We start from the raw sequence: 15,252 nt of genomic DNA, 5'->3' as shown, positions 1-15,252 counted from the left end.
AGCAAATAGCTAGCTTTTCGCATGGCGCAGACTGGTAAGACGATTCAGGAAGGCGGTCACGTGTGCTGGCAAGGCAGAGGTCCCAAGTTCGCGATAGGTATGGGCCAAATCGGGAGGAAGTGGCACTCGCTAAGCAAGCAGCGTGACGTCCTTTACAAATGCATGTGTTGACATCGTACCTAGAATTTTGGGAGAATATTGGGCTACTTCTACAGCTGAATGTTGGAGACAGAGTGTGGGAGAGCGATGCAGAGAGGGCAAGAGAGAGACAGACACACAGAGAGACAGAGAGTGGAACAGAGCACAAACACATATTGGAACATTTCCCAAACTACATTGGTCTTCAGGAAACTTATGAGCTACACTACCAACAGAGAACCCCTCTTCCCCCCTCAGTAGCAAAACAAATGTATACTCATGAATTTTGCTTCATTGCCATTGCTGTTTCTGCACCTAAATTCCATCATTAAAATGAATTACTGTGGAATTTACCAGGCACAAGTCCCACGAGCTGTTGCACAGTAATTCATGATATTAAATATCCGTGATGCATTTTATGGCCTTGGCTTGATTTCCAATGGTTGAGTACAGTACAATGGTGTGTGTGTGTGTGTGAGCTGTGAGACACAATAACAAAACCCCTTTCGGGAGACTGCATGGTTTCAAAATGGAAATTGTTATCAACTCATTACAAAATAACAATGTGATATTATTTAATCTGGCTAATTTACTCTGGCGAAAGTTAAAACGCTAATTGTGAAACGTAAAACAGGCTACAATGATTGTCGAGGGAATGTTGCCTAGCGACACGCGGAAAATGGAATCACATGTTAAACATACATACAGTAGATCAAAAGGACTCCTAGAACCACCTGGCCTGTCAAAGTCTGCATTCGTTTTTGTTCAGCTGAAAACTAGGAAGCAACTAAGCCTGACGACTCACTGATACATTCAACAATAGAGTACCAACCTAAACACACAGGGCCGGCATCCCAGACACAGATTAAGCCTAATCCTGGACTAAAAATCATTTTCAATGGAGATTTCCCATTTGAGCATGTTGTTTAGTCCAGTACAAGCTCAATGTATCCAGAAAACTGGAGTTAGGTAATGCATTGGTCCCAATCTACCTATCTAGATTATTGAGAAAGTTGATATTACATAGAAATATACCAAGATACATAGACATTGAATTAGTCAAAAAAGGAACTGAATTACGAGAAATAGAAATATGAACAGAAAACTGTTCAGCTTTAGCTGACAGCTAAAATGTCTATATGAATATAAGTGTAATATGGAGACATAAAAGAGATAGGGTTTCAGGCCCCAAGGCTCCATATAAAATCACGTCCCCACACCTGAACATATGTTAAAGTCTTGGGTCAAAACATGGATAGCCATTTTGAAGGAAAGGCTTGGTTGATTCCAAAAACGAACATTTGAAAAAGATTGCAATTTCCATTATTACGTTAGACAAGAAAAACCACCGTCATGGATATTACAGGGTCTGAAATACAAAATGACATCTTAAAGATTTCTTGATGAAAATAACACATTTGTTGTCATTTGGAATGTTTTTAAAATGTCAGCAGAAGGCATGGCACCTTCGGATTGCATAAATAGAGGTAGCCTGAATACAATACTAGGCAAGGCACCACACAGTTACAGATAGGCTATGTATATGCAGTTGCAAACCAGACTACGGTTTGCAACTGCACATGGGGACTAAGATCGTACTTTTTGGAGAAATGTCCTCTGGTCTGATAAAACAAAAATATAACTGTTTGGCCATACATACCATCGCTATGTTTGGAGGAAAAATGGGGAAGCTTGCAAGCTGAAGAACACCATCCCAACCGTGAAGCACGGGGGTGGCAGCATCATGTTGCAGGAGGGACTGGTGCACTTCACAAAATAGATGTCATCATGAGGTAGAAAAATTATGTGGATATATTGAAGCAACATCTCAAGACACCAGTCAGCAAGTTAAAGCTTGGTCGCAAATGGGTCTTCCAAATGGACAAAGACCCCAAGCATACTTCCAAAGTTGTGGCAAAATGGCCTAAGGACAACAAAGTCAAGGTATTGGAGTGGCCATCACAAAGCCCTGACCTCAATCCTATAGAAAATGTGTGGGCAGAACTGAAAAAGTGTGTGCAAGCAAGGAGGCCTACAAACCTGACTCAGTTACACCAACTCTGTCAGGAAAATTCACCCAACTTATTGTGGAAGGCTACCCGAAACGTTTGACTCAAGTTGAACAATTTAAAAGGCAATGATACCAAATACTAATTGAGTGCATGTAAACTTCTGACCCACTGGGAATGAGATGAAGGAAATAAAATCTGAAATAAATCACACTGTCTCCTATTATTCTGACATTTCACATTCTTAAAATAAAGTGGTGATCCTAACTGACCTAAGACAGGGAATTTTTACTGTGATTAAATGTCAGGAATTGTGAAAAACTGAGTTTAAATGCATTTGGCTAAGGTGTATGTAATCTTCCGTCTTCAACTGTATATAACAAACCCAGGAAAAAAAGCTTGGTCCTTTTTCAGGACCCTGTCTTTCAAAGATAATTCGTAAAAATCGAAATAACTTCACAGATCTTCATTGTAAAGGGTTTAAACACTATTTCCCATGCTTGTTCAATAAACCATAAACAATTAATGAACAGTCGTTCCACAGGTGACACTAACAGCTTACAGACAAGGCAATTAAGGTCACAGTTATGAAAATATAGGTCACAGTTGTGAAAATATAGGACACGAAAAAGGCCTTATTACTGACTCTGAAAAACACCAAAAGAAAGATGCCCAGGGTCCCTGCTCATCTGTGTGAACATGCCTTAGGCATGCTGCAAGGAGGCATGAGCACTGCAGATGTCGCCAGGGCAATAAACTGCAATGTTCGTACTGTGAGACGCCTAAGAAAGCGCTACAGAGAGACAGGACGGACAGCTGATCATCCTCGCAGTGGCAGACCACGTGTAAAAACACCTGCACAGGATCGGCACATCCGAACATCACACATGCGGGACAGGTACAGGATGGCAACAACAACTGACCGAGTTACTCCAGGAATCCACAATCCCTCCATCAGTGCTCAGACTGTCCGCAATAGGCTGAGAGAGGCTGGACTGAGGGCTGTAGGCCTGTTGTAAGGCAGGTCCTCACCAGACATCATCGCCAACAACGTCGCTTATGGGCACAAACCCACCGTCGCTGGACCAGACCGGACTTGCAAAAAGTGCTCTTCACTGACGAGTTGCGGTTTTGTCTCACCAGAGGTGATGGTCGGATTCGTGTTTATCGTCGAAGAAATGAGCGTTATACCAAGGCCTGTACTCTGGAGCGGGATCGATTTGGAGGTGGAGGGTCCGTCATGGTCTGGGGCGGTGTGTCACAGCATCATCAGACTGAGCTTGTTGTCATTGCAGGCAAATGTCAACGCTCTGCGTTACAGGGAAGACATCCTCCCTTATGCAGTACACTTCCTGCAGGCTCATCCTGACATGACCCTCCAGCATGACAATGCCACCAGCCATACTTGTCTTTCTGTGCGTGATTTCCTGCAAGACCGGAATGTCAGTGTTCTGCCATGACCAGCGAAGAGCCCGGATCTCAATCCCATTGAGCACATCTGGGACCTGTTGGATCGGCGGGTGAGGGCTAGGGCCATTCCCCCCAGAAATGTCCGGGAACTTGCAGGTGACTTGGTGGAAGAGTGGGGTAACATCTCACAGCAAGAACGGGCAAATCTGGTGCAGTCCACGACGAGGAGATGCACTGCAGTACTTAATGCAGCTGGTGGCTACACCAGATAATGACTTACTTTTGATCTTGACTCCCCCCCTTGTTCAGGGACACATTATTTCATTTCTGTTAGTCACATGTCTGTGGAACTTGTTCAGTTTGTCTCAGTTGTTGAATCTTATTATGTTCATACAAATATTTACACATGATAAGTTTGCTTAAAATAAACACAGTTGACGTTTCTTTTTTTGCTGAGACACACACACAGGGTTTTTCTTTATTTGTATTATTTTCTACATTGTAGAATACAATTGAATGAATCAACTATGACATTTGGAATCATGTAGTAACTAAATAAGTGTTAAACAAATCAGAATATATTTTCAATTTGAGATTCTTCAAAGTAGCCACCCTTTGCCTTGATGACAGCTTTGCACACTTGGCATTCTCTCAACCAGCATCATGAGGTAGTCACCTGGAATGCAATTAACAGGTGAGCATTTGTGGAATTTTCCTTCTTAATGCATTTGAGCCAATCAGTTGTGTGGTGACAAGGTAGGGAGGGTATACAGAAGACAGCCCTATTTGGTAAAAGAACAAGTCCATATTATGGCAAGAACAGCTCAAATAAGCAAAGAGAAACAACAGTCCATCATTACGTTAAGACATGAAGGTCAGTCAACACTGGAAAAACGTTGAATGATTCTTCAAGTGCAGTCGCAAAAACCATCAAGCGCTATGATGAAACTGGCTCTCATGAGGACCGCCACAGGAAAGGAAGACCCAGAGTTACCTCTGCTGCAGAGGATAAGTTCATTAGAGTTACCAGCCTCAGAAATTGCAGCTCAAATAAATGTTTCATAGTTCAAGTAACAGACATTTCAACATCAACTGTTCAGAGGAGACTGCGTGAATCAGGCCTTCATGATCGAATTGCTGCAAAGAAACCACTACTAAAGGACACCAATAAGAAGAAGAAGAGACTTTCTTGGGCCAAGAAACACATGCAATGGACATTCGACCGGTGGAAATTTGTTCTTTGGTCAGGATTCTAAATTGGAGATTTTGGGTTCCAACTGCCATGTCTTTGTGAGATGATGCGGTGTGGGTGAGCGGATGATCTCCACATGTGTATTTCCCACTGTAAAGCATGGAGGAGGTGGTGTTATGGTGTGGGGGTGCTTTGCTGGTGACACCCTCTGTGATTTATTTAGAATTCAACGCACACTTAACCAGCATGGCTACCACAGCATTCTGCAGCGATACGCATCTCATCTGATTTGGGCTTAGTGGGACTATAATTCGTTTTTCAACAGGACAATGACCCAACACACAGCCTGGAGGTGTAAGTGCTATTTTACAAAGAAGGAGAGTGTTGGAAAGCTGTATCAGATGACCTGGCTTCCACAATCACCCAACCGAATAACCTCTGGTTTGTGCCCTGATATCTGCTTCACTGATCTCTGCGCTCATAAATGCCTGGGTTATCTGCACGTTAACACTTGAAGCTATTACCTAAAACGGATCAATAGAAAGTGTGGGTTCACAGTTCCAATCCTGATTTGTTGGTCATTACTGAGACGTGGTTAAATAAGAGTTTTGAACACTGATGTTAACCTTTCTGCTTATAACATTTTTCGGCAAGACAGATCTTCCAAAGGTGGTGGAGTGGCAATCTTTACCAAGGAACACCTTCTGTGCTCGGTTGTCTCCACCAAGTCTGTCCCCAAACAATTTGATTTGCTGGTTTTACGCATTAAACTTTCAAATAACTCTTTGTTGACTCTTGCTGGGTGTTATCGGCCACCATCAGCACCGGCATGTACCCTACATGCCGTTAAATGCTCTCCTGGCCACGTACACTAAGTCTGAATTTGTCCTGCTAGGTGACCTAAACTGGGACATGCTTAAACCACATGACCAAGTCCTAAAGCAATGGACTCACTAAATCTTTCTCAGATTATTATCAATCCCACAAGGTATGACTCCAAACACCCAGAAAAGGCTACTCTCCATGATGTTATCCTTACAAATAATCCTGATAGGTATCAGTCTGGTGTTTCTGTAATGACCTTAGTGATCACTGTTTGACAGCTGGTGCTTGTAATAGCAGCTCAGTGAAACGACCTGTCCTGATTTGTCATAGACACTTGCTAAAAAACTTTAATGAGCAAGCCAGCCTTCATGACCTGGCCTCTGTAAATTGGTATAGAATCAGGTTAATCCCCTCTGTCAAAGACGATTGGACCTTCTTTTTTGATATTTTCAGAGGTATCGTTAACAAATACGCACCCATAAAGAAAATGAGAATTAAAAACAGGTTCAGCCCCTGGTTAAACCGTGATCTGGCAGAGTTACTCCACTTCAAGAATTCCATTTGGCAAATCGCTCGGCACAAGCATACTCAGGCTGACTGGCTCTCGTTCAGGCAAATTAAATATGTGCACTCAGGCTATCTGGAAGGCCAAAGTTAGTTACTTTAAGGAGCAGTTCTCCCTCTGTGGGTCTAAACCCAAGAGGTTCTGGAAAACGGTTAAAGACCTGAAGAATAAACCCTCCTCCTCACAGCTGCCCATGTCCCTTAATGTTGATGATGTGGTTGTTACTGACAAGGAGCACATGGCTGAGCTCTTTAATCACCACTTCATTAAATCAGGATTCCTATTTGACTCTGCCATGCCTCCTTGTCTGTCCAACATTTCCTAATCTCCCACCCCTTCTAATGCGACTATCCCAATGCTCCTCCCTCTTTTTCCCCTTCCCAGCTACAAAGTTTCTCCCTGAGTCCGAGGTGCTAGAGCTCTTCAAACTTAGATGGCTAATACAGCCTGAAACCAGTGCTGGTGTAGGCCTAGATCAGCATTTCTGTGTAACGGTATCTACTAAATCAGAGAGAAATAGGCAAAGCATGAATATGTTAGCTAGTTAGCTACATAAAAGGGGAATGTACCATCGTATAGGGCCCCCTGGGAAACGATGACCAACACTTTGGTTCCTACCTTAACACAATAATTCCTCCCTGACTTATTAATTTGTCATCATGTCAAACAACAATGTATTCAAAGTGCTGCCCACTATATTGTAACTATTGAACTACAATAATCATTCTATTTCCATGATTCCAATGACACCAATAAACTAGGCCTATATATTTTGCCCATTTCATGCAGCTCTAAGTGGCACTGAGGAAATTATAAAAGCGTAGGAAATTGATGAAAATGATGAAAAATGTTTGGGGTTGAAGTTGGATTGAACGGTATTAAAACAAATCAGAATGGAGAAATACCCATTGAAATCACGTATAATGTATGTGTTGCCACCCTAGAAATTGTATAATTCAAAGACTTACTGTCAACATACCTTCAAAAGTTAAACGAATCTTGTGAAATGTTATTTTGGCCATATTGTCCAACCCCCCCCCCCCCCCCCACACACACACACACACACACACACACACACACACACCAAATAATAGTGAAGACATCAAAACTATGAAATAACACATATGGAATCACGTAGTAACCAAAAAAAGTATTAAACAAATCAAAATATATTTTAGATTCTTCAAAGTAGCCACCCTTTGCCTTGATGACAGATTTGCATACTCGTGGCATTCTCTCAACCAGCACTCCGTCACTCTCCTTCTTGGTCAAATAGCCCTTGCACAGCCTGGAGGTGTGTTGGGTCATTGTACTGTTGAAAATCAAATGATAGTCCCACTAAGCGCAAACCAGATGGGATGGCGTATCGCTGCAGAATGCTGTGGTAGCCATGCTGGTTAAGTGCCACTTGAATTCTTAATACATCACTGACAGTGTCACCAGCAAAGCACCCCCACACCACCTCCTTCATGCTTCACGGTGGGAACCACACATGCGGAGATCATCTGTTCACCTACTCTGCATCTCACAAAGACACGGCGGTTGGAACCAAAAAATCTCAAATTTGGTCTCATCAGACCAAACAATAGATATCCACCAGTCTAATGTCCATTGCTCGTGTTTCTTGGCCTAAGCAAGTCTCTTCTTATTATTGGTGTCCTTTAGTAGTGGTTTATTTGCAGCAATTCGACCATGAAGGTGTGGGAGAAAGCGTGGGAGAAAGCGTGGGAGAAAGCGTGGGAGAAAGCGTGGGAGAAAGCGTGGGAGAAAGCGTGGGAGAAAGGTAGACTTGCTGAGGGGAAGAAATAGAAACACATAGACTAGCGAAAAAGGAGACTGGCAGCAGGCTCTGAGTGGAGGTGACAGGTGGTTATGTTGTCCTAAGCAGAAACCACGCAAAGGCTAGGTAAGCTATATGTATGACCATGACTAAATATATGCCAAGCGTAAGCATGCAATGCAAGCATTATTTCATATCCATATGAGGAGGCTAGCCCATACTATGGTAGAGCTAAAAGAAGATACGGGCGTTATCCATTGGATAGAAAGAAAAAGGTGTTAAAACGCATAGGGGGTTTTACCTCATTTGCATAAAGGATGGACCTATGTTTTGTATATGCATAAAAGCAGAGCCGGGGCCTAAAGAAGGCAGTTGGTGTTCCGCGGACCGACTCGGCTTTACTACTCTGTATTAAAGTCTATATTGAATTTACAAGTTCTTGTAAGAAGTGTTATTCTTAAGACAATTTTCCACGACAAAGGCCTGAGTCTCCTCTGAACACTTGATGTCGAAACGTGTCTGTTACTTGAGCTCTGTGAAGCATTTATTTGGGCAGCAATTTCTAAGGCTGGTAACTCCAATGAACGTTATCCTCTGCAGCAGAAGTAACTATGGGTCTTCCTTTCCTATGGCGGTCCTCATGAGAGCCAGTTTCATCAAATCAAAGTTTATTTATCACGTGCACCGAATACAACAGCTGTAAACCTTACAGTGAAATGCTTACTTACAGGCTCCAACTAATAGTGCAAAAAAGGTATTAGGTGAACAATAGGTAAGTAAAGAAATAAAAACAACCGTAAAAAGACAGTGAAAAATAATAGTAGCATAGCGCTTGATGGTTTTTGCGACTGCACTTGAAGAAACTTTCAAAGTTCTTGAGATTTTCCAGATTGACTGACCTTCATGTCAACTAGGGCTATCGTCTGTATACCAACCCTACCTTGTCACAACAACCGATTGGCTCAAATGCATTGAAGAAATAAATTACACAAATTAACTTTTAACAAGGCATACCTGTTAATTGAAATGCATTACCGTTGACTACCTCATGAAGCTGGTTGAGAGAATGCCAAGACTGTGCAAAGCTGTCATCAAGGCAAAGGGTGGCTACTTTGAAGAAACTCAAACATATTTTTGATTTGTTTTTTTTTGCTTACTACATGATTCCATATGTGTTATTTCATAGTTTTGATGTCTTCACTATTATTCTACAATGTAGAAAACTATAAAAATAAAGAAAACCCTAGAATGAGTAAGTGTGTCCAAACTTTTGACTGGTAATGTACATACAAGCCTGCACACACACTAGGTGAACACACACACACAAGCACGTACCCACACACTCCTAGTAACTCACCTGATTACTACTGACTTGTCAGTGTGTACGGTTGACAGAATAGGCAGGGTATCATACAGAGATGAGGAAAGGGTCTTGAGGTGGAAGCAGGGGAGGAAGAGAGGAGAGAAGAGGGTGGGGGGGGGGGTGAGGGGGGGCATCCTTAATATCCGGCGAGACCACAGCTGGACTGGGAGGAAATTGGGTTTTGAGACCGTGCAGAGAAGCAACAGGAGTCATTCCCAACCTATGAGGGAATGCGGGAAGAGCGAGGGGAAAGGAGAGAGGGAGGCGAAAAGGTGGACCTATTCAGTGAGAAGAGGGGGATGCATAATTAGATGGTGCCCACCCTTCCCATTTGGGATTGAGGCCTGTAGGCTTTGGTAACACTTTAGTAAGCCTGCAGGTATAATGCTTAATAAACTTGTTATAAGTACGTATGCATGTCTTTATAAAATATCCTAATAAGACTTAGAATATTCGAAGTCCCTATGTATCAGCATTTCAACAGACTCAAAATGTGTTTTATTTAGTCAGGATCAGTATGAGATAAAAGGGTCGTGCATGCTCATGACAGCACTACAATGCATTACAACGGCATAATAATGCATGATACCTGTAGGCTTTAAGTAAATGGTTACCCAGGTTCTCCTAACGAATACGGCAGAATCTACACAACAGATGAATTCTAAGACAGACTCGACCCTTTCCCCTCGCAGGCCTAGCATATGGCTCTCGTCTTTCATCTCCACAGACAAGACTGTTTCTCCTATTTTTGATTCGGAGGAACAATCGTCCAACCAATCCCAAGCCCAGACAGGTAGGAGTGGGGTTGCACACATCGCTGTGGTGAGCTCATTGTTATGGTACTGGAGGCTGCCTGTGAGTGAGTACTAAATGTCATTACATTTTATGTTTTTCCACTCTAAGGATGTTAGATGGGTTACCTGACAACGTCACGAAAACGATGCACTCGCTTCAAAGGGGCAGAAGCTGTGTGTTATGATTCTGGATGGCCAGCTAGCAACAATGACAAGAAACTGCCATTTGGTTAATAGAAAGTGGGTTGTTTCGATCTGTTTGATCTTGTTCTTGATTCCATGCCTATGCTAATACGGCTACAATTTGCTTGCTAGCTAGGTAACCAACAACTGTAACGATGTATTGAGAGACAAGTGCTCAATGTATTTATGTTTTCAATAAAAATTGGAGACAAAATATAGTTTACATGTTATCAACAATCTAAGCCAACCCCATCTGTTTTGCCCCATAGTTGTGCACGCGTCGGTTTGGTTGCTAATCAACAAATCCGTCTAACGTTATAGCCTAGTCGACAGATGTCAGGCAAGACCTCCAGTTACTGGTGAGAGGGGAAACTTTTACAGGTTTACAGCAGGTTGGGGGAGGCGAGAATGAATTTCATAGGTTTTGTGGTCTTTGTTGATGTAAAAAAAAAGGATAAATGTATTAGCCAGTGTTTCTCCTAGCTAAATTATTTTCCAGGCGGGGCACCGCAAATCCTCCATAAAATCATCGAGTTCCACTTTAACATAACATTCCAATGTAACCAATTGAGGTCAAATTATTTCAGGCAGAGGGAAACAACACGGCTGGAGTACCCATCTTGTCTACACAAAAGTATTTCGGGAACACCTGAATATTTCAAAGCTCTGGTCAAGTATGAACCCAGCAGCAAGAATTGGAATTCAAGATGAGAACTAACATTTTCGCTACAAAAGATTACTCCACTGAAGGACAGTAGAACTTTGCATGTAGAGTGCACTAATAAGTGACAGCCACATACAAAGTCAGTGTCACGCATACACACACTCCAACAAAGTTTTTTTTTTTCACGTAGCATTTTTTTTTTTTTATTCTAAAATGACACCAGAGTGGAAAATGTTGCGCTAGCAGGAAACATCTGTAGCTTTGTGAGAGAAGGTGGCGGCGGTGTATGTTCCATGACCCATTCTCCTGACGACGGCGAAAGAACAACAACATCTGTTCCGGCTCGGTTCCACAGCGACTCAGAGGAGAGTTGCTGTTTTTCCTAAACGTGTGCCTGGAAAACTAAAAGGTGCTACCCAGAGTAAAAAAAAAAAATAGAGCATCTGGAACTATGATTTTCACCATTATATTCACCCAAGATGATGAGGGGCACAACTTGTGTGCTGGTGAAGTGTTTCATTGTTTTGAATCAACTTTATTGATTGAATAGACTTCATTCCCCCCCCCTCCTAGCTCTGTTGCACCTCACCCCCACTCAATAGTTTTGTTTTTATTTATTTCAATTGACAGTTTTCATGCATTCAGGGTCAAATTTGGTATCAAAATGATCAATTCATACCAATGGAAGCCAAACTCTTTCAGGCGGAGGGCAATGGCTAAACTATAGTAGGGGAAACACTGGCACCCTCCAGTCCTCCACATTCCCATATCAGGGGCACCACCAAACCAGAGCCATAAACACACAATTAGTCAAACTATCCTCCATGTTGGCACCAAATTCTAATTGGCATGCTTACCTCTTACTTGTGGTGTCAACATGGTCGCCATTCACATTCCAAACCTTGGCTCTGGTGGGAGCTAGCCTCCTTATAAACTTGTGCTCCGTCTCTCTCTGCAATGCAGACAGCTGCAGCATGATGGGTTCCAGTCCAATTCATCAGTAATGACCTCAGAAGGATTAAAGGAAGAAATCCACAGGCATATTTGGAAGCTTTGCAAACTTTTTTTCCTGGGACGTTTCTGAGCGGTCTGTGAATGCCTCCGATGCACTTTTTAGGTTAACTGTAGATTTATCCACAAATTACAGACATAAATTGAATAAATAGTCCGGTCTCCCTTGGGAAATAGGTCTTCTGACCTCAATGGAACTGCATGGTTAAATAAAGTTGAAATAAAAATAGTAAAGGGACAGTCTGTATAAAGGAAGATTACATCATTTCTGGAGCCCAATTGAATGTTTCTGGGATTTGTGTTGAGAATGCTTTGGCTCTCGGTGAACACTTGAGATGGGATTTTCAGGCTAAGAGTGAATTTATAGGGAAGATGGCAGCTACTCTCGGATGGAAGCTTCACCATAACCAGTAAACCCATCGAGGTTTGTCTCACGTTGAAGCCTAGAAAGATGTTCCATCCATATGAATAAAGATGACATTTCTATTGTCCTATTGAAATGTTCTGGCGATTTGTGAAGAGTTCCACAAATGTGTGCCACAAAAGTTATATAATGAGTAACATGATGATGCATTCTGGAGTTGGAAAACAAAAAGGAGAGAGCGAGCACATGATACGTAGAGTGAGGTAGAGACAGAGATAGATTAGGTAAGGGAGTTTGGTGTGAGTGAAAGAGATGGAAAAAGAGTGTATGAATGAGAGAGGAAGTAGAGACTAAGCATGTGTTTCTGTATATTTTATATGAGCAGGAAATTACACTTATATTTCTGTGTGTGTGAGAGAGCAAGAGAGAGTGCGTGTGTAGCACAGAAAACTAGAGAGAGAACTTTAATTTCTTATTTCTATTAGTGAGAGACAGGGAGAGGGGTATGTATGTACGTGTAGGACAGAAAGAGAGAACATGAGAAAGACAAATAAAGGGAGAAACAGGAAGTAGACCAGCTCACGGGAGGAGAGGAGAGCCACAGGAAGCACCCTGTTCTGCGTGGTATTTTATTTTTACGAGTGCGTCTTTCTCTGGGAGGCTGCATGGCTAGGCCCTGGATTTGGCCTCGTCGCCCAACCACTCCCAAATCTCCCTCCCCACATCACATCTCTTCCCCACTCACCCCCCCACACTCCCCTTTCCTTCCCCTCCCCACCCTTTCCTAAACCTCCTCCCCACCCTACCACACTCCCGTCGTTTTCCTCCTCTTCCCCACCCTACTCTTCTTAGCACAACACACAGGAAAGCAAACTGAATCAGCACATTTTCACCACAAAACCCAGACCGAGTCTCAGTCTTTACAGACAGGTCACATTTCCTGGGTCGTGATCACTACCAGAGGCCCAGGCTTCAGAGGCCTCCAGTCCTTAACCTTGTCAGACCCAGAGTTTCTCCAACCCGCCAAAGCCCAAATCGAGCCTCATTCCTAGTCTCACAAACAGCTCCAGTCCCCTGTATAGAGTGACCCAGAGGCCCAGACTTACCTTCTTCTTCCAGGCATCTCCAGAGTCCTGGAGCTGGTTGAAACGGTCAGCCAGGGACTTCTGCACCAGATCCTTGGGCTTCTTCAGCTTGGCCTTCCACTCCTCCTCACCACTGCTCAATTCAGCCAGCCTGGGAAAAGGAGAGGAGGGCAGTCAATGTAGGCCTTACTAGCAAAGAATATGACATGTAATGTATAGGCTATTTTTCAAACAGAGTAACATACAAAGTGTGAAGGACTACATCTGAATCGTAAGAATATATCTTATTTATACAATATCATACAATATGCATCTTACAGTATGTTTATACAAAAGACACTGTAGAGGTAGAAATGCTCTCAATGTCCATGTATGAAGTGCGCAGACCTGTATCAGTCATTTGTTTTATGATAGGTAGGTGATGTCTACAAAATGAACACACACATATATATATATATATATATATATATATATATATATATATATATATATATATATATATATATATATATATATATATATATATATATATGTGTGTGTGTGCAAGCGTCTAAATTTCCCCTACTGTACCTCTCTTTCAGGGATGACCCCACACTGCTGTCCAGACTGCTATCCACATCCTGATCCTCTCCATCTTCCGTGTCCAACGACGTCATCTTCTCCATCTCTTCCTCCCCCAGGCTCTCGTCTGGAGAAGGGGTCCGGCTCTGGAGGTCCTCCGCTGAACTACTGCTAGCACCACGCCCACTGCCCCTCTGCATCTGGGGGGTACTGAAACGCCCTCCGTCAGGGCTATCGTCCACTATCGTCTCATCTTCCTGAAATAACAACAATAATTATTGATTGGGCTGATTGCTCGTTAAACCATCAATACAGGCTAAAATCACCTGCACAGCTGATCTCAATTGCAACCATCATCCGCCACCGCATTGCAGCTCCACAAAGCGGATGTCGGGGTTATCTTTTAGTCCTGATTGCAACCAACATTTTTCAAGACGATTTGGCCCTCTGGTGGGTATTATCATCGGAACAATTTGATCTAGCAATTTTAATTGTCTTAGTGATTTGTCTATTATACAATCATTCAACTGAAATAAAGTATTTCACATATTCCAGATGCTCATAGTGGGAAACTAGTGTGGATACTATATTACATAGGGCCAATTTCCCAGGCACAGATTGAGCCCAGTTCTAGACTAAAACACATGTTCAAGGGAGATTATATAGAGATGTATATAAATTCAGATCCTCAAACTATTTTACATTCTAAGAAGTGAGAAAACACACCTCATCCTCCTCTTCCTCCTCTTCCTCCACCTCTTCTGTTTTCTCCTCATCTTCCTCGTCGCTCTCGGGGTGGCTCAGGGTGACGCTGGTTTGTCGGACCACCCCGGTGGTGGGGGTGCTTTCAGGGGTTCCTCCCTCACTGTAGTCCGACTCGACACTAGTGGAACGACTCTTTTTGAGGATGCCCTTGATGCCGCTGCGGGTGCCCGAGTCTTGGCGCTGCAGCAAGACAGGCTGGGAGGGTATAGGGGACTTGTCCTCTTTGTCCTTGCTTCTGGGGTATGGTGTTTGGTCAGAGAGGGGTAGGGGGGAACTGGAGGATGAGAGCTGGATGGGGGGAGGGAGGAACAAGGGAATTATCGAATTATGAATCAGAAAACTTAACAGAAATTACATCATCTAGAGTGTACAATGGTAAGCTGAAGAAATGAAACGCTTTTTTTTTTTTTTTACAAAGTGGGATTCAAATGGATTTTACTGTAAAAACAGTCGTCAAGGATCTATACAAAATACAATGTCAAAGCGGAAGAAAAATTTTTACTTCATTTTTATTTAAAATAAAATATATCTTCATTAGATAAT

At 42.7% G+C, this 15,252-nt stretch overlaps 1 protein-coding gene across 2 annotated transcripts in view; it reads right to left on the bottom strand.

The window, feature by feature from the left end:
- The window catches only part of svild (supervillin d), a 116,362-nt gene that overhangs the window by 28,960 nt on the left and 72,150 nt on the right, over positions 1-15,252 (bottom strand). For both annotated transcript variants that reach the window (XM_029712702.1, XM_029712710.1), the window contains exons 7-9: positions 14,671-14,997; positions 13,954-14,201; positions 13,405-13,534 (exon numbers count right to left, since the gene is read on the bottom strand). In XM_029712702.1, the coding sequence (XP_029568562.1) occupies positions 13,405-13,534; positions 13,954-14,201; positions 14,671-14,997 (705 nt within the window). The remainder of the gene's footprint in view (positions 1-13,404; positions 13,535-13,953; positions 14,202-14,670; positions 14,998-15,252) is intronic.

This window comes from Salmo trutta, chromosome 2, assembly GCF_901001165.1.
Source record: "Salmo trutta chromosome 2, fSalTru1.1, whole genome shotgun sequence".
NCBI lineage: Eukaryota > Metazoa > Chordata > Actinopteri > Salmoniformes > Salmonidae > Salmo > Salmo trutta.
Note: the sequence above shows the minus strand (reverse complement) of the source record. Positions and strands in the feature narration are given on the sequence as shown.